This window comes from Gouania willdenowi, chromosome 10 (assembly GCF_900634775.1).
Source record: "Gouania willdenowi chromosome 10, fGouWil2.1, whole genome shotgun sequence".
In the NCBI taxonomy this organism is placed as follows: domain Eukaryota; kingdom Metazoa; phylum Chordata; class Actinopteri; order Blenniiformes; family Gobiesocidae; genus Gouania; species Gouania willdenowi.
In genome coordinates this window covers 28,759,210-28,785,245 of record NC_041053.1, presented here as the reverse complement: position 1 = coordinate 28,785,245, position 26,036 = coordinate 28,759,210, and the positions used below count along the sequence as shown (strand labels likewise).

General features: G+C 36.5%; 1 protein-coding gene across 6 annotated transcripts in view; it reads right to left on the bottom strand.

Annotated features, from left to right (window-relative positions):
• atp11c (ATPase phospholipid transporting 11C (ATP11C blood group)) overlaps positions 1 to 26,036 on the bottom strand; it is a 55,187-nt gene that overhangs the window by 6,683 nt on the left and 22,468 nt on the right. For all 6 annotated transcript variants that reach the window (XM_028459315.1, XM_028459316.1, XM_028459319.1 and 3 more), the window contains exons 3-28: positions 25,419 to 25,508; positions 19,260 to 19,340; positions 18,050 to 18,157; positions 16,178 to 16,306; positions 12,702 to 12,790; positions 12,240 to 12,290; positions 11,753 to 11,817; positions 11,566 to 11,647; positions 11,338 to 11,488; positions 11,011 to 11,208; positions 10,358 to 10,528; positions 9,901 to 10,112; positions 8,557 to 8,625; positions 8,397 to 8,470; positions 8,203 to 8,306; positions 7,943 to 8,124; positions 5,675 to 5,932; positions 4,729 to 4,903; positions 4,513 to 4,615; positions 4,277 to 4,422; positions 4,036 to 4,095; positions 2,504 to 2,631; positions 1,774 to 1,909; positions 1,618 to 1,683; positions 1,436 to 1,539; positions 1,150 to 1,306 (exon numbers count right to left, since the gene is read on the bottom strand). In XM_028459315.1, the coding sequence (XP_028315116.1) occupies positions 1,150 to 1,306; positions 1,436 to 1,539; positions 1,618 to 1,683; positions 1,774 to 1,909; positions 2,504 to 2,631; positions 4,036 to 4,095; positions 4,277 to 4,422; positions 4,513 to 4,615; positions 4,729 to 4,903; positions 5,675 to 5,932; positions 7,943 to 8,124; positions 8,203 to 8,306; positions 8,397 to 8,470; positions 8,557 to 8,625; positions 9,901 to 10,112; positions 10,358 to 10,528; positions 11,011 to 11,208; positions 11,338 to 11,488; positions 11,566 to 11,647; positions 11,753 to 11,817; positions 12,240 to 12,290; positions 12,702 to 12,790; positions 16,178 to 16,306; positions 18,050 to 18,157; positions 19,260 to 19,340; positions 25,419 to 25,508 (3,189 nt within the window). The remainder of the gene's footprint in view (positions 1 to 1,149; positions 1,307 to 1,435; positions 1,540 to 1,617; positions 1,684 to 1,773; positions 1,910 to 2,503; positions 2,632 to 4,035; positions 4,096 to 4,276; positions 4,423 to 4,512; positions 4,616 to 4,728; positions 4,904 to 5,674; positions 5,933 to 7,942; positions 8,125 to 8,202; positions 8,307 to 8,396; positions 8,471 to 8,556; positions 8,626 to 9,900; positions 10,113 to 10,357; positions 10,529 to 11,010; positions 11,209 to 11,337; positions 11,489 to 11,565; positions 11,648 to 11,752; positions 11,818 to 12,239; positions 12,291 to 12,701; positions 12,791 to 16,177; positions 16,307 to 18,049; positions 18,158 to 19,259; positions 19,341 to 25,418; positions 25,509 to 26,036) is intronic.

The following is a 26,036-nucleotide window of genomic DNA, read 5'->3' as shown; positions in this document are numbered from 1 at the left end:
TATATAGATTTGATAGAAAAGGTTAAAAGGAAAAAAGAAAAAAAAAACAGCACTGGTTTGGAAACTAGGGAAAGATTTAAAAAATGTAACTAAAATTGAACCTTCCTTATGATTAGACTGACTCTAATCCTTACACAGCATGATTCAGTGCCAGCTATTCCATTTTATAGGGAAAAGCATTCGGTCCTCATAAGATGGTTCCCTTCAACAATTTAACAGCCACTTGGTTTGTTTTATTAACTTTCTCATATATACAAGACCAGACAGAAACAATTTTCAAGGAGTGAGATACACCCAAAAGCTCTTCCCAAACATTCTAGGGCATTTGGAAAATGTGTTAACCTTTCTGGGAGGAAACAGAACTCATGAATAAGCCTAAAAAACACCCTTTGGATACAAACTAAAGAAAAAAAACAACAAACCATGATATTTAACTTTCCTTGACATAGGAGTGTAATGTTCTTTCTACAATCTACAAGTTAATCGTAGAAGTGTTTTTGGAAGTTTCCCATCCAAAAACCAGGGGTGTCCCAATCCAATATTTATATCAGAAATCAGTCTGATGTCAGCAAAAAACAAAAACTGATCGGATTAAATCAGTCTGGTTTTAATTGGTTTTGATGTTATTTGTATTTAATCATTATTTAATTAGGTCTTTTACTTAATTATGTACTTTTTATTTTCTTTGTTTAGTGTTCCTTCTTTTCATTTGTAAAATTCTCGAGCCTCTGTAAGAAAGTAATTTCCTCCTGGTATAAATAAAGCACTTCTGATTCTGATTTTTCAGGGTCTTCTAATTTATTTTATTCATTCTATGTAATTGTAAAATATAGGCAATCCTTTGGTTAATAAAAAATAGATTTGTGTTTCCTTATACCTACTGTTATTAACTATATTTTTCTCCATTTCATATCACTTAATAAAGCCTTTTATAGCATTATACGCTACAAAATATCTAATAGAAGTATGTATCGGAAATGACAAAGTCGGTTCGAGACACCCCTGCCGATTTGAAGAATTTAATTCTCAGTCTACCTCAATAAAAGCTGGATGAATTCATCAGAGCTGCAACCCCCTTTTATTTTATAGTTTTTCCCGAGGTTTATTTCAGAAATAAAGAGTCTGTGTGCGTGTTTGTTTCAGCTGTACCTGTCGTGCGTGGGGGCCGCGGGGTTTGCGGAGCACAGGGAGCAGGATCTCTGGCAACAGGCTGAGTAGGACGAGCAGAATCATGACCAGCCAGGTGGACACAGAGCTCAGCATGTTGGCAAACACAAAGTACAAACGCTGCTGGCTCAGGAAAGGCCTGCAGAGGAGGAAATACCGCAGGTTACGCTTCATAAATGCATCGCAGCGTCAACAAAAACAAATCAACCGGATGTCATTTGTTTTTAAAAGCACAATAAGCACAGGTTAGTGTGGAGGCTATTCTGACCATATTATTCCTCCCCAGAAGAGGCTGAAAAGCACATAGAAGGCCAAAGAACCCCAGATGACAAAGTGGTTGATCCATGTCCAATGTCGTGTGTCCAGAGCCAGCTACAAAACAGAAAGAAAAAAATCCTGATGAAAAAAAATAATCTAACACCAAAACTAACTTCAAGTAAAAATAACTACCTTCAGAGTCACAGTGAAGACTAGAACGGTGAATACAATCGTTCCATACGACCAGTTTCCAAAAACCTTTATTTGAAGAAGGAAATCACATCGGATCAATGTACCGTAATCCTCTGAGCAATTCAAATAGTTTAAAGAAGATCTTTGTTATCAAACCTGGCCGTTGTCCGGCAGGGCAAGGTTTCCGAACAAAAGTCGAACACCAAAGAAAAAGAGCAGGCCATGGTAGACTCCCAGTAATGTCCAGTAAATGAACGGTGGCCAGCGTAACATGGCATTCTTGGCAATGTCGCTGAAAAAAGTCAAAATTCATGACTTTCATCTACCAGCTTCATTAATTTAAAAAAAAATGTAACAAATGTAAGTAAATCAGAAACACAATCTGCTTTTGAAAAACCAAAAAAAGAAAAAAACCAAAACTCACAACTAAGTCTTAATATTCTTTATTAATATTCATGCATAACAGAACAAGGCTACAATGTTTTTTTTTTTTTTCCAAATTTCATGTTGTCCACATTCATTTTTAAAAATTCAGTTCATCAATTTTTTTCAGAAAAATATTAGTTTTTAACTTTTGTGAGAAGACAAAATAAACAAATAAAAAGAAAACCATACTTAAACAAAAATGTATGTGAAAAATAAAATAATGTGTATGCTAAAATTAAAAGGTATATACAGTAAGTTGAACTTAAATGGATTATTCTGCAGTTTATTTCAGTAACTACAGTCATAGACTGTTATGTGTTACTGTCTGATGCACTTGCATGATTAAGATCTTTGCAAATATTTTGTGAGTATGTATGAGCTTGTGTAAAATGTTAAAATTGTGCCAAAATGTTGTTTTTTTTTAAACTGCAGACCACCAATGACAAATTCCCATATTTACCTGTAGAGGGTAGCATTGCACAGGAGAACCTCCATGCCAATGTGCTGCTCCAAGAGGCTGTAAGCCAGGATGGGCATAGAGGTGAAGCAGATGTTGTACATCGTCAGATAGGCCGCATCATACAGGGGCTGGGTGGGATGGGAGCAGGAGGAAGGATTAAAAGGAATAGGGTTGGTACAGGAGGAAGAGGTGGTGTGGAGCTACCAGGGGTCTTCATCACAATGACGTCAACGTAAAGCAGGTCAACTAAGGAAGCTTCTATAGATCTTTCATTACAATGAAAGATCTTTATTAGGGTAACAGCATGAAAGACAATGAAAAATCCTCTCGGCAAATGATTAAAAAGGGAAACGAACATATGATGAGACTTAGAAGATATTTTACTTTTTAAATGCAGCACATGTGAAAAACTTGGAGGAACAACAATAAATGATTCTAAAAACTAATCAGTTGACTGCAAATCACTGTTCAATATGTTATAACTCAAATACTAATTAAAAGATAAACCGATCAAATGTATTTTCAGGGTGTGCAAACAAATCCACTTCTGACCTGAGTTGTTAACCAAAATTACATACAGTATGTAGGATGATGATCTATTCGTCTATTTATTTGTTATTTACGATGGCGTATTAGGGCCATATTAAAAAAAAAAAATCTAAGCACTACAAAATTTAAGTTGTAATATATTGAGAATAATTTTATGAGAACAAAGTGATATTTTGATAAAATCGTAAATTGATGAGATTAAAGACATCATATTTCAAGATTAAAGTTGTAATATTTTGAGAATAAAATGATAATTTTACGAGAAGTGGTCAATTTAAGGGCTATCGGTGTTGGTTGTTTTCACTTCAACAGGGAATTCTCAGCGCTATACCATTACGAGTTTTTTAAGATACGGCTTCATTCTCATAAAATTAGAACTTTATTCTCAAAATCAGAATCAGAATCAGAATCATCTTTATTCGCCAAGTGTATGTTGTACACACGAGGAATTTGACTCGGTCAACTGTGCTCTCTCCAATATTAAGACTTTAATAAAATGACGACTTTATTCTCATAAAATTACAACTTTATTCTCTAAATATTAAAACTTCATTCTCATAGTGCTCAGATTTGTTTTTATTTTCATGTGGCCCTAATACACTGTTGTAGTTATTATTAATAAATTAAAGAAAAGTTTACTAGGTGTGTACTGTGCTATTTAGAATATACTCTACCCTCCACCCAGCTGCTGGACTGTGGAACTGTTTTGCATGAAATCAGTCTGTTCCATTCTCACTTTGGGTGAGATAGTTCAGATGCAGGAAGCTGTAACTGATTAGAGACTGTGACCTGAATTAATGTAGAATACTCATATTCCAGTGCATCACAGTGATATTGTACCACTGATGAATGTATGCAAACTTAAACTGTGACCTGGGGCGAACACTGACATTCAGGATAATTGACACGTTTTAGATTTATTACGGAAATGGTTCATTTTCAGGTTCAGAGCATTTATGAACAAAAATGTGTCACATATTTACCTGCTGTGAATAGCCGCAGAAGAACTGGTACAAAAACTGTGGTAAGATGAAACAAAGATTCTGCAGAGAAGAGAGAAAAATTTCACACCAATGAATCAGATCAGGAAATAACATAAAAGGTAAATGAAACCCCTGAAGGGAAAACAAACATCCAAAATTCCACCAACAACACTGGATCAACTAGCCAACCTGAATTCAATTCACGATTAAGAGAAAAAAATATTTCACATCTTTTTCTCACCTTGTAAAAGAAATACTGCACTAGATGAGCAATGCGGACATAGTAGAGATGCCCGTGAGCCAACAACAGCTTTTTGAGGTGCTTGAGTTTGGGGATAGCATAGTCACTGTTTCTCACTGCTTGTCGACCCTCCTTCCCTTTGATGCCTAAAACACAAGGCCAGTAGAGTTACACATAACCACAAACACATAGCAATAAACATCAACCATGATTATTTAACGCATGACGTCTCGCACCAATGCCAACGTGAGCTTCCAAAATCATGCTGACATCATTGGCTCCATCTCCAATGGAAAGAGTGATTGGGCTGCCCTTGGAGTTCTTCACAAGTTTCACTATCTGCAAATAGATAGTAATTGTATATAAATATATATATATGTAAATGTAGTAGATCATTTCAATCCTATGGGGTGAAAAGAAATGAAAAACCAGAACAAACGAAAGCCTCCTACCTGTGCTTTTTGTAGTGGAGCCATGCGGCAGCACAGAACAGCTGTGCAGTTCTGACAAATTTGCAGAAAAAGGTTTTTGTAGTGACTCGTGTTGGAGTCTGAGGACGAGTTTAGCACCATCGTCAAACTGGCTCCGTCAACAATGAAACCATAATCTTGGTTGCCCACCGACCAACTGCAATAAGACAGAAAACATATTAACTTCCTATTATCCTTGGGGTCAATTTGACAGTTTATCATTCAAAAAATAATAGTTGACTTTTGGACGCATTGGTGTATCGTTTTAGCTGTGTAAAGCGTGTCTATCTGTCAGCTCTTTCACAGTGAAAGTGACGTAGAGAGAGAATGTGTCTGAGACAGAGGACTTCATAATGAAAATAACAAAAATAAGTAAATAAATATGTTTATGAGAGGTAAGGGGGGGGGGGGTGGCACAACATCAAATTTACATGATTCATTCTGTGAGAGTCATAAATGTGCACCCCAAATTAGAAAAGATTTGAATGAAAGATTTTCAAGATACACAAACTTTAAAATTTTGACCTGATGATGGCGCTGCAGGAAAGATCATATCATCATCACAACCGATACGGTTCATACTGTTAAGGTCATTAATGTTGTCAATTAACTTGAGAATAATTGGATGAAAACTATTCAAGATAAATTCATTTTAATTTCAAATGGTGGCGCCAGAGAACAGGTCAAGGTTTCATTATCACGGGCTTATTTATGTATTCTACAAATAAACAAAAACTCAGTCAACAATTTCCTGAACATCATTTTCTGGAGACAAATATCTCTGGGGTCAGAAAGACCCCAAGGGTAAAATGTGTCAGTAATATTTTAGGAGGGTTAAACAATAACAAGAAAAAATAACCATTATTTGTTTGATTGTTTACAGATTATAATGTCAAACAATCTATGTGAGAAATTAAACCTACTGTACCTGGTCTTTGCTAGTGGTGAGTCCTGCACGGTTTTCTTGTGGTACTCGAGTAACAGTTCATGCAGCCGATCCTCACGCCTCCTCCCTCGCTCCTCCAGGGTTCGCACAGTGAGCTCCAGCAGCTCCGTGTTCCTCTGAAACAATCTGCAGGCGTAGCAGGTGGACTTTGCCGTCTCCATCTTGTCGCCCGTTAACACCCAAACTTTGATGCCAGCACCCTGTAAAGCTTCCATGGTCTCTGCTGCCTCCTCTTGAAGACTATAGGATTGCATTGAACAAAATTAATAAAGAATTTAAAAAGAAACTTTAATCTAATTTTAGAATGGCTGTAGTTGAGTGGTTCGGTTTTGTTTTTGTGTCTTAATATTTCTTATTGGGTATATTATTAATTGTATTTGTAATTTGACATATTGTAGTTGAAGTGACTCTCTGTTCTGTATTTGTATTTTATTGTTGTCTCTATGGATCCCAGGTAGACTAGCTGGTTACTAAGGTACCAGCTCAAGGGGACCCTTAATAAAAACAAACAAACCTCGAAGACAGTGGTTCTCACCCTGCGACCCAATTTTTTTTTTTTTTTTTTAAGAATTCAACCAACCAAAATTAATCCTATTAATCCATATAATATTTTTTTTAAACATAAATCTATATATTTGCTTGTGCAACAAACATTTCACAACAGGACTGTGAAAAGAAAAGTTTCTTTCAAAATAAAAGACAAGTCCAACCCAACATGAGAGACGTTAAGTATTTATTTATTTTTGACAAGCTGTCCGCGACCCACCCAGCACAAGTCCGCGACCCACTTTTGGGTCCCGACCCACCAGTTAAGAATCGATGCTCTCAGCTACATACAGAACACTGCTGGGAACTACTGGACAAAGCTGTGTTTTTCTTTAAGAGAAATTCATTATTAAGGCAAACAGCGCACAACTTTTTAAGAAGGGCGTAATATTACCATAATAATATGGCCATCATATTACAGCAAAGCACCGTTACCGTATCTAATATTTTAAAGGTCACTCTTTTACTCCGGTCTCAAAGAAATAAGACATGTTATGCAGTGGCTTCAGACACACGTGTTTACAACAGACCATTTCAGTTCTGCAAGGTCATGAAGAGGATCCATATGTTGGATGCATTTCTATCAATGTTTAAATCTATAGTGGAGCCCTTATTGCTTTTGGCAGGACCAATTACGCTGATGAACAACAAATGCTCTGCAACAATGCAGAAGAAGATAAAGGAGTATCAAGATGGCATCCACTTGATCCTTGTTCTTTTACCATTAGGTCCCCTGAAACAGTGATTTTACATTTTAAAAATATTGATTTTTATTTTGAAACAGTGGCATTTAAGTGTGCGGTAAGAGACCGATTGTGTCTGACTATGATTACTATGAAAGAGCATAAATATCAAGTTAATGATAGGTGGAACATTATAACATGCACTACAAAGGCACAACAAGGTGCAAAAGGTGTTGTGGCCCAAAAAAAAAACAACAATGCCTGAAACACAGATTCTAGGCACCTAATGTCATTTTTGTGGCTCACCATTCAATATACTTTAGCCCCGGGGTGTCAAACTCATTTTAATTCAAGGGCTAAATACGGACCAGTTCAATCACAAGCGGGCCGCAAGTTTTAGGAAATCGAACAATTTTAACATTAATGTGCCCAAGTTTGCACTTGCAGTTATAAATTAGACAAAGTATGAGAGGCAATAACAATATCTAAGCAATAAGTGACAGATACTTTAATGTTGTTTGATTTTTTATTTTTTTTTTTACCAATTTGTATTTAATTTGGGGCGATTTTGTGGAGTAATTTGAGAAAAATTGCAGAATTTTGGGGGAAAAAAATCAATTCCTTCAACTGAATTATTTGGGATTTTACACAATGATTCATGTTTCCTTGGTCATTTTCACTTTCTCCTGCAGGCCAAATCGGATGCTCTGAAGGGCCGGATCTGGCCCCTGGGCCTTAAGTTTGACAAATGTGCTTTACCTTATGAATGTAGTTTTTATAATATACAGTATATATACATAAATTGAAGGAAATTACTATATTTTTCTTTTCAAATCCTGGATTGTAGAGGAGTTAAGCAACCACAGAAATTCAGTTGAAGCGTACATTTAAAAGGATGTTTACTAACCTTAATAGGGCTAAGTATTTTTAAACAACTAATTAATTAGCTTCCTCTGGCCTTTGTGACTGCTAAGGTGAAGTGTGGCAGTACATAGTCACTGTTAACAACATAAACACCCACCGATCTTCAACAGCAGTCGCACCAATCAGGCTCATCCCAGTCTCCACTTGGTTGTAAACAGCCGTGAGCTTTTCCTCTCTGTCCTGCAGAGCAAGCCTAGCTTCCTTTAACCCCTTGTCAGCATGTTCATACTCCTCTGCACTGAGACATTTATAGGCAACACACAGTGTTCGATAGCCTTCCTAAATAAAAACAGGAAAAGGCAAAGTGATCAGATATACAAATCACAGACATTTGGACGGATGTTTTAAGTCACTCACCGTTGCACTGCGTTCCACATGCATGCGAATTCTCTCAACCTCCTCCAGCTTAACACGGGGGAAGATGGAGGAGTCTGCTCCCTTGCAAAAAAGCAGTGTGTCACCTGGCCACACACACACGCACGCACACACATGTACAGCATTAGGATGCAAAAAACTAAATATAAAAAGCCTAACAATTTTCTTAAGCCCACCTGATCGAGTTCTGACGATGACGCTCATTCTTCTTCTCACAGGGTCAAAGTTCAAAACGTGCAGCAGTTCGTACCTGCCCGTAAAATTACACAAGCTGATACAAGTCGCAGAATATCACTACTATTGAACAGCTTTGTGTGTGTGTAAGCACATACTCACATTTCTACATCGTTTTTGTTGAGAATTTTCATGGTTTTACTTTCGAGACCCATAAATGTGAAGCCATACCTAGACATGGAGACAAATCACCACAAACAGGGCAGTTTATGAATCGATATGATTTTATTTTTTGATTTTACTTTGCAACATACATACAAGACAATGACAAAGACAACAGTGTAAGATGCCGAAAAGACACTCAAAATGTTACTATTTACAAATCCTGCATGTGTGTGTGTGTGTGTGTGTGTGTGTGTGTGTGTGTGTACCTGGAAGGGGTGGGAGAAGAAGAAATACTAAAAATAAAAAAATAACTAAATTGAAATAAGAAATTAAAAAATTGACAACAGAAAGAAAAAAGCAGATGAAGATAATTAACCGTGAAAGATCTACACACAAATGCTATGATATTAAATAATAATAAATAAAATACTATATATAGCCCTGGCATCCCGAGAGAAAAAGGGGCCTAACCCGGCAGACATTTGGAGGACGAGAGGGGGACAGGGCAAACTCCCTCCCAGTCCTCCTCCACTCCTATTCCACCTTTTTTTTCTTCCCTTCTCTCTTTTTTTATTTTTTAAATGTATCTCCTGTCCCTGCCCAGGCCTTCTTGCAAGCTCTGGAATGCCGCCAGACCCAATCAGGAGACGGCCAACTCAGAGCTGCCAGAACCCCATAAGGAAAGCAGCTTCCAGACCCTATTGGTCCCGTGTTATAATTCACCTGACAAGGGAAGGCACAAAATAAATGGGAGAGCAGTGTTTCTCAAATGGGGCTACGTGTACCCCTAGGGATACACAATGGCACTACAGGGGGTACTTGAGAGAGAGAGTGGAAAATTAAGAAATGAAAGCACTAAAAAACTGGGGATTTAAAATGTTTAATTTGAGTTAAAAACGATAATCATTTTAATGATAATGAAATGATTTTCTTTGAAACATGAACTGAAAATACAAGGGTCAGTTTTGTTCCCAAACCAGGTGGAAAATGACCAGAAATGATAAAAAACAAACGCCCAAACCTTCGGTTACTGGACGACCCACAACCACTGATCCACGGTCACCCTTTCAATTCAGAAGGCACTAAACACTGTTTCATTCTACTTATTTACAGAGCTGGATTTTTCGTAATGTGTTATCAGTCGTTCATCATTATTTTCTCTATAGTTGCTTTTTCATAGTATTCAGAGCAAAATGTTGCAGTCGGACAAAGGGGGTAAGTGCATTAGGAAAAAAGCGAAAGGGGGTACTTGAGTCAAAAAAGTTAGAGAACCACTGTCCCAGAGGATTATAAAAAACACTGAATGTGAAATTTCAGAACCATATTGAGCCTGGATCTCACCTCATGGCACCCTTGACCAGAGCAATCTCATCAGGTGAGGAAGCAATGAAGCCCTTCTCCTCCTGAGGTGCAGAGGGCACCTCACCGTCCAGTACAGAGCCGTCCACTTGGTTCTTCTGTCCATCTTCCTGGCCTTGAGGCTGCTCTGTGGACTCCTTCACCTGGACTGTGTGGCACAGGCATAGAGCACGCAAGAACAACTCTTCCCTTTCCTAAAAACACAACATAAGACAACTTAGCAATGATATACAGTATAAATAGTACTGAATTATAGACGGCACAAAAACTCAAGTTAAGTGCCGACAGTCATTTCATCATCATTATATTTGCTACATATGTTGATGTGCTAAAGAGACCATATATGGGTGACCTGTGTAGGTTTTCTTTTTCTTTTTTTTGCAATGGCAATATGCATGTGTGGCTTTGATAACAGATGGAGGGCCATCACAACACTTACCCAGCCAGCTTTTTGCTGTAGTTTGCTCATAGGTCCATATGTGACGCCAAAGCCATCCAACTCAGAGCTGGAATCATGGTACTTGTACTGGAAGCCGTCAATGCAACACTCAATGAACTCCATGTTGTTCTGAGTGAGGGTGCCAGTCTTGTCGGTGAAGACATACTCCACCTATTGGCCATTGAAAAGTATAGATAATAATAAGAATGATGATGATGGTCAGTGCAATGTCAAAAGAAAAAAAATTCCAATTTTTAGAACACCTTACATCAAATGGTTATCTTTTTTTTAAAGTCTTAATCTGTTTTTAGTCTTAATTTCTTTTTTGCATCCCAAAATAGTAAGAGATAAAAATGAAAGAAATAAAAAAAGGACAGACAAAAAAGTTAAGACCAAAAATTAAATAAAGATTTGATAAATAAGACTAAAAGAATCAAGACTAAAAAATCCATTTTAAAAAAAAATGTAAAAGAAATATCCATAAAAGTTAAAAAAAAAAAAAAAAAAAAAAGATTTTTCTTTCACTACTGGATTTGTTTTTCTTTTTTCAAGTGACTTTGTTTATTTTCTTTTCTCCCAGTCTCCCTAATCCTCTTGTGTAGACAGGAATGAGCTCTGTTAATGTTTTATTACACAGTGTTAAAGTGTCTAACCTGGCCCAGCTCTTCGTTGAGGTCTGAGGTGTTGACCAGCGCTCCCTCCTTGATCTCTGGGTCATAAAAATCTTTATCCCATCCAATGAAAAAGGATCCCAAAAACTTTTGCATCTCAACAGTGACATACATGGAAACCGGAATGATGAAGTTAAAGAGCACCATGAAGGACAAGAAGTCAGTGAACATCTTTAGATACTGTTGAAGGGGGAAAAACAAACATTCAGGGGTTTTCTGATGTCTAGTGGCTATAGTAGTTTTAAACATTTAATCGTTCAATAAGTAATGCTACTCCTATTTTAAATTTTTCCTCAGAAGGAAACTCACCAGATTGGTGTCTTTTTCTCTCTGTGTTTTCTCATTGTACCAAGGCTCGTCCTGTCCAGGCTTGTTTTGGAACACATATTTAAGTGTTGTACAAACAAGAGCTTTGCTCAGTAAGATGCAAAGGTAAACCAATAGAAAGGCATTTATAGATCTGAAAAAATATACAATAAATGAGTGTAAAATGTTCATCCCACCTAACAACATAATAAACTTTTTTTCAAGGCTTACTTCTCCACAACAGAGCGTTTCTGAGATTTGCCCTGATAGTTAAGAGCCATCTTTGTCTCCATCCCAGTGTAAACTGCAACACCTTCAGGGATTAAAAAAAAAAACACAAAAACATGATGAGCAATTTGAGATCGTTGATATTACATTGAATATTGGATTAAAGTCTTAAAAGTTTTGTTTGACTCACCAAGGATTTTTTGAGTGTTCTTTAAAGTTGCTCCTTTTAGCAGTAGGTTTTCTGGGCCTAAAGACCTGCACAAGAACATTAGTTAGTGAAATCTGTTTAGTCAGCAGAGCAATTCACACAATCTGCTATTTTCAAAAATGGAAAAAATAGGCATTAAATCATGTTTCCACTCTAAAAGACACAGAGACAGTACACACTTCAGCTGCAGTCTGGGTTTACATGAAACCCAGTGTACTTAATAAGGACACTTGCATTTGACTGTATGAACACAACAAAGCATCTGATGACAAATGCCTGTGGGAGCGATTTACAAGAAGAAGCTGAAGCCCTGCCAGCCTGTTTCAATTGAAATACTTTTCTGTGATGAAAGATCGATAGGCTAATGATTTGTTGGTGATGCAAAGCGAAACAAATGAGTGTTTAAACAACTGGGTTTTGGATGTTATTCTTAAAGTGAGGAGAACGCTTGATGCATGAGTTCTCTTACCTGACTGCAGGCTCCTGGTTGCTTTTGTAGATGTGCATACGACCCACAAATCTGAAAGGGAACATTTAAAAACTATAGAAATTGCATAAAGAAAAAAACAGAATGACCTGGTAATGTTTTAAGTGTTCAATTTTATTAAACTAGATCAGATCTTAAAGGGAATTTGAAAAAGAAATGTTCATGTAATACTTGCAATGCTGCGATGCAACACTACTACTCCAAGTACTAATCCCTATTCTACAGAGAGGTTTGGTTCGATACTCCACTACAAGTATTTTGTTTTATTTTGACTTTAAAAATCATGTATTGGAACCAGTCAACCAGTTTTTCCTCCGTCGATCGGCTTTACAATAAACACAAACACGAGAAGTGCTTGATAAATGTGTAGCTGGCCTTAAGTAATCCATTGTGAAACATGTGCTTCGGGTGTAAATCCATTGGGGCCACATGATGATTGCTTACTTGTAAAGGTCAGGCTGTGGCTGTTCACACTCAATGGTGGCGCTGAGAGAGTCCAGGTCCTTCTCCGTGTCTGGCACTGTGTAGTGTGTCTGGAAAAATAGAAAAAGGCAAGTGGCAGAAAGAGCAGGAGGGAGAATGAGAGGAGAGAGAGAGTAAGAGAGAACAGTGAGTGACTTTGGTAGGGGAGCTTTTCAGGTTCTCGAGACTATCATTCACAAATATGAACAGTTTAATTAATTTGACCAGAGGCTGCTCCATGTAGAGTGGTAGTTAAAATCTCTGTTACACTAACACTAACCAGTAGGTTAACTCTAAAGTTATGGCTCTGCTGTGAAGCACTAAAAGCCTCTGTAACAATATTTGGTTGTCTAGATCAGGGATTCCCAACAAAGAATATTTTTTGAGCCCATTTTTGCTTATTTTTACCCTTTTTCTGCAACTACACCAAACTTGCCATATTTTAACCTATTTTTAATCACTATTTCTTGCCATATCTTTTCACCTTTTAATACATTTTTGCTACATTATTCCCATGTCTGCCACTTCATCAAATTTCAATGGCTTTTCTGCACATTTTTTTCCATTTTCAAGAGATTTTTGGCACTTATAGTTATAAACCCTTTCACCACTTTTCCTATCTAATGTCACATATGTTTACCCATTATTGTCATTTAACCTCTTTTAACCATATTCCATGCCAATTTAATCACATTCACAATTTATCATGTCCATTATTTACCAGTTTAAACTAATTGTTTCTACTTTTTAAATTACATTACCCCCATTTCTGCCACTTTTAGGCCAATATTGATACTTTGTACCCACCTTACATCTTTTTCTGTGCGTTTTTGGCCACTCTAATTCGCAACTTTTAGCCAATTTCTGTAGTTTTTAAATCCCATTTTCCACCATTTTTGGTCACTTTTAACTAATTTTATTTCTGATTACAACAAGAATTATATCTGTAAGATGACTATAAACTATGGCCCAAATAATAATAAACTTGGTCCCCGGTCTCTGGCACCTTTTTTTTGGGGGTCGTGGGCTGAAAAGTTTGAGAACCACTGGTCTAGACCCTAGGATCCCAAAGGGGGGTACAGAAATTGTCATAGGGGTTACGTGACTTTGGAATACACTACAACTAAAATTAATTTAGACCAGTGGTCAAAAGCCTCCATACATTGGCACAAATTACACATTGGCCTCTGTAAGATTACCCTAGTGGTAACATCAACATAAAAAAAAAGCGCAAATATGACAAGATCTACTTAGCGCTAGCCAAACGTGCTGTCAAGTCTTTGATGCCCTTTGCTACCTCGTACTTGTGTGAAAGTGGATTTTCAGCTTTAACAAACAAGACTTTGCATGGATAAACATTTAAGACTCAGACTCTCAAATTCAGCCTAACATTGCAAAGTTCTGTGCATCCTCTCAACCTCAAAGTTATAGTTATCCATATAGTTAAAGTTATAGCGAGTTGTATTTCAGTTTCAGGGTGATGAAAAAGAGAGGTTTTTTTCTCACTGTAAAATTCCAGTAGGCTAGTTAAACAGATCAAGTGATAATTCTGAATAAGATGTTTTATTGTGTCCTTACAGATAATTAATTTTTTTTTTTTTTAATTATATATTATTATTCAACAGGATAAGTCAAATTCAGGGATACATTTTACTGTAGGGCTACATTGTATATGACATAACATTATTGTGTTTTTTAAATGTGCAGGAGAAGCGGGTACATGGCTTCAGGTTAAATGTTTGAAGGGATACAGGACTGTAAAAAGTTTGGGAACCACTGGTCTAGACAAAGTGTTACATCAATTTCTCTATTAAAACATAAGACACAACATATAATTTTTGTTTGAATTAAAGCTACGACTCATTAGGAGGCCAAGCCCGCGGGGCCAGGGAACCGGTTCCTAGGACCAGCGGTGCTAGGAACCCTATTGTAATCGTAAGGATTTTTATTATAATATTTATATTTATTATGTTTCCCCCGGTAAAAGTGGTGCTGCAGGCTAAACCGTGCAAGGTAGGGCGATGCCCTTTGAGGGTTGGGTCCAGAACACCCCGCGTACCTTGGACGCAAAAATTCACATATGTCCGCCATTAGGTGGCGCTATAACAAAGGTCAACGCGTTTTGCCGATAACTCCCACACCGTTGGTTGCAAATTTAAAATCTTCATATCCACAGATTCCTTGAATGGCACTGAATCACCTGGGCTAGGCCACGCCCATTTCCGCCTACACTTTTCTCAGAGCAAAATCGCATAAACTGAAAAACCTACTTTTTCGAAATCCTCCTTGGAGTTTTGTCCAATCAGCGTGAAACTTGGCACGTAGAGTCTTCAGTTGAACGTGATAAACAGTTAACTAAATGAGTTTGTTCGGGTAAATTATGTGCAAATTATTAACGAGAGAATGTTTTCTAGCTAGCAATAAAACTGCGAACTGGCGCATATCTCGGTCAAAATAAATGCTAACAACACCAAATCTGAGATCCTTAGTTGGCATGTGACTGTGAGGGTATGCGCCAAATTTGAATGATGTAGGCCACTAGGGGGTGCTACAAATAACGAATATTTATATCTCTTAAATGGCAAAACCAATTATTACCAAATTTGGAAGGTCTGATCTTGGGTCCCTCCTGAGGCAATATATCAAAGTAATTCACGATTGGTCAAAGTGGGCGTGGCTAATGACATCATAACACATGAATAAACAAACATTTATTACTGCTGAATTATTATGTTGAGGGCAGTGAAATTTACAGGGTATATATAGAAGACCACACAGACTACACCTACTAAAAATTGCGCCACTAGGTGGCGCTATAATTGCAAAAACATTTTGGCCTTTAACTTTCACAATTTAATTCACATCTTCATAAAATTCATATCCACATGTTTCACACATAAAGTCGCATCTTCTGACATAGCACACGCCCACTCCCACAACACATTGCTCTTTGTATGTCACGACACATCAAAAACCTTACTTTTTCCAATTACTCCTTGGGGTTTTTCTAACCGGCATGAAACTTGGCACGTAGAGTCTTCAGTTGGACCTGATCTAAAGTTGATAAAATAATTTTGTTGGCTCAAAATATGCTCGAATAATTACTGAGTAAATTTTTCTAGCTAGCTATAAAAATGCAAAACTGTTGCATATCTCAGTCAAAATAAATGCTAACAACACCAAATCTGAGATCCTTGGTTGGCATGTGACTGTAAGGGTATAAGCATCTGTAATTGTCATCTTCCAAAACTTCATATCCACCTGTTCACAGCGAATGGCACGTTGGCCTGTGTCCTGACACTCGCCCCGAGCCCGTCTTCCTTCGTGACGTACTTCCACGGGCTCCGCGGAACTTGGGGGCCGAGTCGCACGGGAAGGCTTGGCCCCCTTTCATAACTGCTTGCAGTTCTAGTTTTTTTTGTTTTCAATATATAAAAGGGATCAGTCAGACCACTTACTTTATGGTTGGACTCTCCATCCAGACTTGCTGTGGTAACAAAACAGGTGTTGTCGTCTCGGCTCGACTGCAGCAGTATTAAATCACAGGGAAAGGTCTCATTTTCCTTCACTTCCACAACATCTCCCACCTGGAGAATCCAAAACAATCTTGGCAAAATATTTTCTTTTCATCGCTTTGTCGTCACAATAACAGAAGTTTGTTTGTTTTTGTTCCTTTTAACTGAATGGAACATAGAGGCTTTCACCAAGGTTGAAACAAAGAAAGCAAGAAAACCCAAGGATAAGCCTGGCTGTTGGAGTCTGTTGTTTCTTGATAATATGTAAACAAGAGCTAAGCCTTGGTGGAAGAAGATCCACCCACAGGGTTCATTTGTTTATCCTACTGAGAGTTTACTTAAACTTTAGGCCATTGAGCACTGGGACAAAGATTACAGTTACCCTGTGAGCTCCATGTCCTGGAAGCAGCTGTTCAAAGACTTTCAGAAAAAACTGTTAGGTTTGACAGCTGGATGTCGCTTCTAAGAGCTGCTAGCTATATCGAAAGAGTACCATTAGCTATTGCATATAGTGGTCAGGGTTGGGGTCAATTATAATTGTAATCGAGTAATTGATCATTAATTACCATAAAATTATGGCATAATTATAATCATAATTGTAATTTTAAGAATCTGTTGTCATTGTAATCGTAACTGAATTGAAATTGAGTTTAGATAATTGACTTTGTAATCATAATTACCATGGAAATTCAATAAAAACTTTCAATTACAATTTTATTAAACAAAACAGGTGTATGCTTACAAAGTAATTAAAAAATATTAACGCATGTTTCATATTAAGTTTTCCCATTACCTGTCAGTGAATTTGTTCACTCATAAAGGTGGTGAAGGTTAGAAAAGTTAGGATATACAGTAATAGAATTTTTTTTTTTTTTAATCGGGATGATACAATTTTACAGAGTAACAAAATTGTTGTTTCATGCCAAGAGTTTATAGTTATTGCTAAATTCCAACTCTTGTCCCGAGTTGGACTTTTACTTAAGTCATTATAATAAATGCAGTAAAATGTAAATGTAAAGATGCTAAAACAACATTGTACACACCCAAAAGTGCATACAATCATCACAACGCTACATGAATAAAAATTAGGAAAATTGTAATTGAACTTTCGTAACTGAGAACTTAATTGTATTTAACTTTAATTGGAAAAATTATAATTGTCATTTATTTGTAATTACAAAAAATGCTGGTTATCGTAATACTAACCGAATTGTAATTTAACATGAACAATTGAAAACGTAATTGGAATTGAAAAATGTATTTGACTCCAACACTGATAGTGGTGTTAACAAATCAGATCACAAATTAATTACTTTAAACCAGTTGTTCCCAACCATTTGGTACTGGGCCAAAAAGAGAGAAAAAATTCTGGTAGTTTAAAAAAAACAAAAAACATTTTATTTCATTTTTATGTAGCCTTTTGGTCCGGTAATTTTACTTAAAAAAATTGTCACTTCCACTTTTGTGCTCGCATCGCTTTCACTTGACTGCATTTGATTAAACTCAGATGCTGCCGGAGCATTTTTACCAAACGGGAGTGGTGTGCCCACACCCCCACGTGCACCCCCCATCCCTAGGGCGGTCTACGACAGACAACAGGTTGGGGCTCATAAATCACCAAACATAACTTGCAAAGAACAAATTAAACTACCCTAAATGCATCGTTACTTTCACACGCATGTTTGAACACCTATAACAGGTGCCATAAGGAGAGAGTATATGCTCTACCTTAAGTAGATTATACCAGCAGCAGCTTTTATCCAGCATTTCTAAAGAACTGGTTGATTTATTCAACATAAGCTTTTTAACACTTACCTTGATCTTCTCACTGTCCTTGTCTACAGGCTTCCCGTCTTCCAGCACCTTCACTGGGTACTTATTCACCTCATTGTCTGCTTTGTGCCGAAGCCAGTCTTCATAACCCTGCAGCAAGTACATCACAATCACAAATATTTGTTTGCTTAGCAGGAATTTTTACATGAATAATGTAATGTGGTCACTGACAAGAAATCAGATTCAAATAGTCAGATTAAAAGACCCCAGGGTCGCCTGAAATGGAAATGGGGTCGCCTGAAATGTCTTGTAATTGGTTACAAAAATACTGATTAAAATAATCATTTTAAATGATTTCAGTATCAAACAGCTGTATTCTATATTTTCACTTTCTCAATATAAATCTCGTTCAAATATATTGTAAATAAATACATTTAAAAAAAATAAATAAATAAAAGATAAAAATATCTGAAGTGGTGCATCTTGTCACTTTGTGCAGTAATCTTGGTTTATTTGTATTTGTAACAGCATAACAAACATGATCAAAAACTATTTCTACAGAAAAAATGTCTCTGGCGTTGCCAAAAATTTTTGATATAAAAATAAGGTAATGACCCAGAAAAGGTTGGGAACCACTGCGTTGTTGGTTTTGATGATTGGGTTGATAATCTTGAAAATTTTAGTAATTCCAGTATGTACGGTAATGAATCAGTGATGGTCTACAGCTCATTTAAACAGAACATGAAAAATACTGAATCCTGTAGAAAAAAAAGTTTTCTTGAATGGAAGATGCACAAGTCTTTGCACAGATGATAGAAAAATATTTTAATAAAATAAAATAGAATAGAATAGAATGAAATAGAATAGAATAGAAGGCTTTTATTGTAATCATACACAAAGTACAATGAAATTAAACAGGAAGAATGCCACAAAGCATTATGCATCAAGTTGGTAAAAGAGGCAGATTTTAAAGGAAAAGTGATGGATGAAGAAGGTGAAGGTAACAGACTCAGGCAGACTTAAACATTTAGATCTTGCTGATCTAATTCCAGATCATCTGTTTTGTCTTCACCACAATCAGATTACATTTTCAACACATTAGTCATTCACTTTATCTGAAAATCACATAAAATGGGGATAAAACTGATACATACAAAAAGGTAGGAAAATAGGTAGTGAAGAGCAACAGGGAAATTTTGCCATGAAATCTAAGACATTGTCATGAAAACTCACAAGCTTTGAAGTAGCTTACCTGCTTGATTGCGGTTACTATTATTACAAAAAATAAGGGGAGGCCACTGGTGACGGGGCTGGTGGGGGTGTCCACTATCACCTATAGAGAGGGAAAAGGGATTCAAAATGATGATTATAATCAAGTGCCACAGAAGTCATATTTAGACTCAGAAAGTTTTAGAGAAGTGTAAAAAATATACAACGGCCTATTAAGGCCACATTAAAATAAAAAGAAACGCGAGCATTTTGAGATTAGAGTTATAATGTTTAGAAAATAAAGTCGTGATTTTATGAGAGTGAAATCATCATTTTATTAGATCAAAGTTGTATTATTTTTTAATTTAAGAATTAAATCAATTAAATCATAATGATAATACGCTCAAAATTCCCTGTTGAAGTCAATCAAGATCCTGTTTGTATTTCAGTTTTATTGTCATAATATTACGACTTTATTCTTGAAATATACAACTTTATTCTCAAAATATTACGACTTAAATCTAAGAAATATTACAACTTTAATCTCAAAATGTTACAATTTCAATCGAATAAAATTGTGATTTTAATAAGATACGACTTCATTCTCATAAAATTACAACTTCATTCTCGAATTATTATGATTTTGATCGCGTAGTGCCCAGATTTTTTTAAATATTTAATGTGACGCTAATACGAGGTCGTAAAAATAGATCAAATCTAACCTAGTAATAAACACATGACCTTCACTGGGATGGCCACACTCTAAACACCTTAAAACCATAAAATGGATTTACTCTGGAATGTGTGACCGTGTTAAGTGTGGATTTGTCTCCATCTGAAACAAACTACACACCAGCACCAACTCATTCAGCTCATTGTTATTCTGACCTGGACCATTACTAGGAGCTGGATGGACATCAGTTTAACTTAGAGTCATAGAAGCGTTTGATGCAGCCCGCAGTGTTTTCCCCTCACCTGTGCTTGAACTGAGAGTGAGAAAAACTGGCTGCACGCTCAGTAATCACAGATAAGCGTGCATGCATTCAAACAGAGACACAACTATAGCAAATAGAAAAAGTCACAGGCTGGAAGTTTAACCACATCTGCTGCGATTACAATTAAAATGAGAATAAATCAACAGCAAAGCAATAGTAGGCTATAGCATTTGGAGTGGTGCAGATACAGAGGAGTGTCAGGAATCCGATTATGTTTGCTAGAGCGAGGAATGCTGGTGAGAGCAAATGCAACAATAATGCAGCAGCAGAAACTTTATTGCAAGCCAGAGATGAAACTACTGCTAGTAAATTACTAAAAAAAATAAAATAAAAGCAACGTGCTTTTCTGTGTTTGTAGAAGTGAATAGTATGTACTGTAGAGATATCTTCAGATCTTACGTTTGCTCGGAAAAACCTTGGTGTAACCTGGCTATTTTTAGCTGCAGATACCGTATTTGGTCACATTTTAGTTGAAGTTGTATACATAAGGCTGATATTTCGCTGTCACTATCTGTTATTAGTAGGGATGTAACGATTCACTCAACTCCCGTTACGGTTCTCTCACAATTTATTTTACAAAATGGGACTGTAGACAAATGATGATTGAAAAATATTCCAATAGAAAATACTGTACTATTTTCCTTTTATTTTTCATTGTCAAAAGAATCCCTTGATAAACTATTCAAAACAATGAAATTCAACTAAAAATAAATCTTGAATGAAATAAATAAAGGAATAATACAAATGAAGAAGAAGCCTATTAATTTAAATTCTGGTTCTATAGTAAACAATGCAAAACTGCATAATAGTTATTTTTCTTTTTAAAAGTGCAACTGAAAATGTATTTTGTGCCTTAACAATTGGACTTTAAAAAAAACAAAAAAAAAACAGTCATTGCCCTGTATTTACGTCAGATATTAGTTTGGACCAGCAGAGGGTGCTGGTAACCCAGTGGTCGGTTGCCATGCAGATATTCTGTGCAGTAAAGAAGAGATGCTATGCTAGCAGCTAATAGAAAAACGTGACTTTTACAGATATTCACGTAATATTACAGATATTCTTTTGGTGCTAAAGGGGTAAGGAATCATTTATGAACATATTTAAGAGTAGATGGCGGCCAGAAAGAAAGTAGTAGCAGATTCCGCCCACCGCCTCAGACAAGAGAAGGATAAATATATAGGGTTAACCAAAAAAAGAATCTTCTTTATATAACATTGAGTTCATGTAAACTGAGATGCGTAATTTATTTTATTTTATTTTCCATTTACATGATCAATATAAATCAAACATTATTCTATATAATTTTAACTGTATAGAATTGAATACACTGTATTGTCTTCATTGAGAAGGTATTTTTTTGACTCCAGGAGGATTTTAATCCAGGTGAGATGAGGCAAAATGGCTTCTTTGAGAGTAAAAGACCCCTGGGTTAGGGAAACAAACGGCACTTAATAACAGCCTTCATCACACCTTACTCATGCTAATGACAGGTGTCATGTCCTAATGACAGTGTAAAAACTGCAAGTAAAGTGTTACCAAGTATTTTTGTGTAATTAAGACAGAAAAAAATTAGAAATCTGTTTAGCAACTTACAATTCACATCACATATTTACATGACACATTTTACAAATGTAACAAAGACTGTTATTATCACAAGAACAAATGAGATGACCATGGGCTAACACAGCTGTTGACCACAGCATTCAGGAAAGACTTTAACAAGAAATCAGTGTGAATGTTGGTTGATTGTTTTTGTTTAGCTCGAGCAAAAAGAAGAGAGAGACACACAGTAGCTCCTTTAAAGAAAGATGACATACAGAATATGAACATCATAAACATCCACTATGTTTACAATCAATTCAATTTATCTTTTTTTTTTTAAAGCATGGTAAGTACAAAATAAATGTGCTAAACAATTTAAATTTGCTTTCTGTTGTGTTGCTGCTTTAAAACATATCAACTTTAATCAAACCCTGGAGTTAATTGATTTTTTATTTTTATTTTTTAAATCATGCTTACAAGGTAGGTTTTTTAACAATATAACCCTGTGTAAACTATACAGACTAGGCCACACAAAGCTCCATTGTGCTCCAAAAATCCATTCATGACTTTAGAGGAGGTTAGAAGGGCCATTGTTTACAGATTGGCAGCAACACTTAAGTCAGTCAGCCCCAGAGCAGCTGTGGCTGGTACCGTAGCTACAGACGTAGCTTACCACCAACAGTATGACTGCTCTGTAAATGAATAATCGCTCTCTAAGGACCTTCGAGTGTATGAAAATAAGATAGAAAAATGTAATCAATATCATAAATATGATTTAGAACTTATTATTATGAGAATGTGATGAATGTGCTGCTCTATTTGTGCCCAACGGTAACTACAAATCTCTCTGACCTTGTGCTGATCTGTGCTGTTTTATGATGATCACTCACAAACTTCCAGATGGTCAAATACCTTTCATCCACTGCACCAAATGAAAAAACCAAATACATTTAAGAAGTAAGAGTATTGCTGGTGTGTGTGATATAGTGTTTCAGAGTGTCGGAGCCGTTAAGTGTGTGAGTGAGGGAGCGACAAACAGTGGGTCACCAGAACCTGACGAAAGAAATAAGGATCCGTCTGGCCATTATCACCTTTCTTCTCTTTTCTCACTTTCTCTCTCTCCTCAGTTGTTTTTTCTCACTCTTCCACAACGCTCTATTCAATCAAATTCAAGCAAATACATGCAAAGCTATTTATAGAAGAGTGGCAGGGTTTTTTTATCAGCTGTGTCTATTTGTGTCTCTCTGAAGTACAGAGGGCTTCCTGGCTGCTGACGTCAGCAGTGCAGCGCTGCAGAGAGATGGGGGGATACGCAAGACAGAGAGGGTGAAAGAGGGAGAAAAGATGTGACAATAGTGTACCAGATCACAACATACGACAAAAGGAGACGGGAATAAAACTCCCCCAAAAAATGTGTCATTTGCACAAATTTGCTTAGGATTTTGAAAAGGCTTATTTTAGGAAGCAAAATTAAGTGCAAAATTAGCACATAGTCTGTGTATTTATTTCTCCTGCTGTGATACAATAGCACGCGGCATGGAAAATGCCAAGTAGTGATAATAAGGAGCCCCTCAAGAGATAGGGGATTAGTGGAGAAGTGCCAACTGAAATGCAGCTTGGGTAAACACACCATAAGCAAACCCAGGAACACCCACTGACTCAAACACATGCACACAGCAGATACATTAAACTGCACACAAATGAGCATAAGCAAAAGTAGTAGGGCATGGGCTACGATAGCTATCCGTGCACCCCCCTCCAACCCCCCACACAAACCTCCGACACCATATTCTCTGATGCTTTAGTGTGTTCTGAACATGTAATCAAATATTAACATTGCATAACTTGGGATAAACTTGTTGTTTTGGCATAAAGTTGAGGGGTACCTTATATATGGAATCAATGTATCTGAATCCATTTTCATCCGTATACCAATAAAACACACAAATGATGTACCAAATTAAAGCTGTACTTCTGCTCGTTCCAATGAATATGATAACATATGGTTTAAATTTGTTTATTAGATGTTAATGGGGGGGGGGGGGGGGTAATGGCTTATTCTTATGTGACACTTTTAAAAGATGTTTTGTTGGACTACATTATTGGTTTCCATTGACAAACTAATAGATATGCAGCTGTTTTGGACACAAACAAGTGTCAATGTTAACAACATGGCTAATAACTGCGTGAGCTATAAGTGACACTCCCCCATTTGGTTCAACCCTTCTGGGGTTTTTGAAAGCAGTCATTCCGTGAGCTCATTCAGTCAGTGCACAAATATAGAGAGCGTGTCCTTCTGCGCTCAGTGTACTCAAAGCACCTGTTTACACTGAGGAGCTGTTTGCTGCCACAGTTTATGTTATAGCAAAGAGGCTAGTTCACATTTATTCAGATTTGAAAAAGAGACAGATAAAAAGGGATGACAGAGGAACAAAACAGATGTAAACAACACATCATCTCTTTTTTTGGTACAGCCCCTACAATTATCACTTACCCATGAGAGAAGACGAGATTAGCCTAAAATAAGATTGATAGTCAGCAATTTAGATTTCCTAATTAGCTGAACAAAAATCCAATTGTAAATCTTTAAAAAAAAAAAAAAAAAACTGGTCCTTCTGTCCACTAACCCCAACTAGTCGAAGCAGATGGCTAACACCTCTGAACCTGGTTCTGCTGGAGATTTCTTCCTTTAAAAAGGGAGTTGTTTCTTCCCACTGTCGCTAAATGCTTGTTCATGTGGATCTTGTTGGGTTTTCTCTTTCTCATTATTAATTTTACATTTTGATAAGCACATTGAGATGACTTTGTTGTAAATTGCGCTATACAAATAAAGTTGAATGGAAATTGATTAGCTACATCAAGTAACAACTATTCACAAACCTTACTATTTTTATATTTGTTTCTTTGTACAAAAACAGGATGAAAAAGGACACTGTAGCTGCTGCTAAATGTTTGGATTTGGAGGAGCTTGTTAAAATCTAAAATGAAGATAGCCTTACATATAATTTACTATATAAACAAAGCTTAAGCAATTGTGATAAAGATGTGTATCTAAACAACAAAACGGCAGATACAATAGCCCTTCACAAGCAAATTGTGAAGAAATGTGTTAAAAACCTCAGTTTCCGGAGAAAAGTTGATCTTTTTGACACTGTGATTTGGCGCAGTCTGCATTTAGACAGTGCTTTTCAAAGTGCTCCAAAAACCCCTGTCGTTTACAAGAGCTGCTTGTTTTCTTATGCACTCCAACACGAATCATACAGTGTTTATTTGATTTTCAGCCAACAAAAAGCAGTAAACAAGAGTTTATTACTTGCTTTGCCTGCGAGTCACAGACTTGAATGTCTTCTTGTTACAGTTTGAAATCTTTGTGAGAATCTGTTTTGCCAAGATGGTAAATACATTTACAGCCTGCTAAACATGGTAAAGGTGGCTTTTTCACTGTAATTGCAATTGCAGCATAGCTATCTGTCCATCAGCTCTACTTCACAAGCAGGAATCAAGCTAGAGTTGGTTTGCAACTGAGCCGAGAATTTCAAAAAATTCACATTGCTGTCACAAACACAAAGCTCAACTTAACATGAACAAGGTTGTATACACAGTATCTAATTTTTTATTTTTTTTAAAGATAGAAAGAGCAGAACACTGCCAAACCATTTTCTTACCTGCACCAGGAAGATGATAAGGAAGTAGAAATTGGCGATTCTTCTAAACTGTTCGAACAGGTTCTTTGGTAGAAAGTTCCAAATTGTGTACTGCAAGATGAGAGGGAAACAGTCTGGTAAATAATAGAGCAATCTTTTAGATTCCTTTATGCATTCGTTTATTATTAATTTCTCTGTTGTCATCAGTATTTTTTCCCTAATAAATTCAAGGAAATTAATGAAAGGGGAGCGAGGCTGGAGAAAATTACTTGTGTGTATTATGTTCGAGCAGGAAAAGAAGAATGTGTGCTTTGTACTGTCAGCGGAGATGACTTAAGAGACCAATATTATTTCATTTATTACTGAGGATGCAGGAGGCATCAACCTCCCCATCAACCTTTTTTAACTTTTACAACTTTTTTCCATTTTCTCAATCTTTTTCATCTTTCATCAGGTTTTTTTTCCAACTTTAATTAGATTGTTTTAGATCCTTCAACCTATTTAAACAATTGTCATCATATGTTCTGCATTATATCAAGGGTTCATTGGCTAAAAGCGGGCATACACTGTGTAATTTTTTCACAGTGTATGTTGTTGTACTCAGCTCCAGCTGAAATTGTGCGACTCAATCACAGAGCC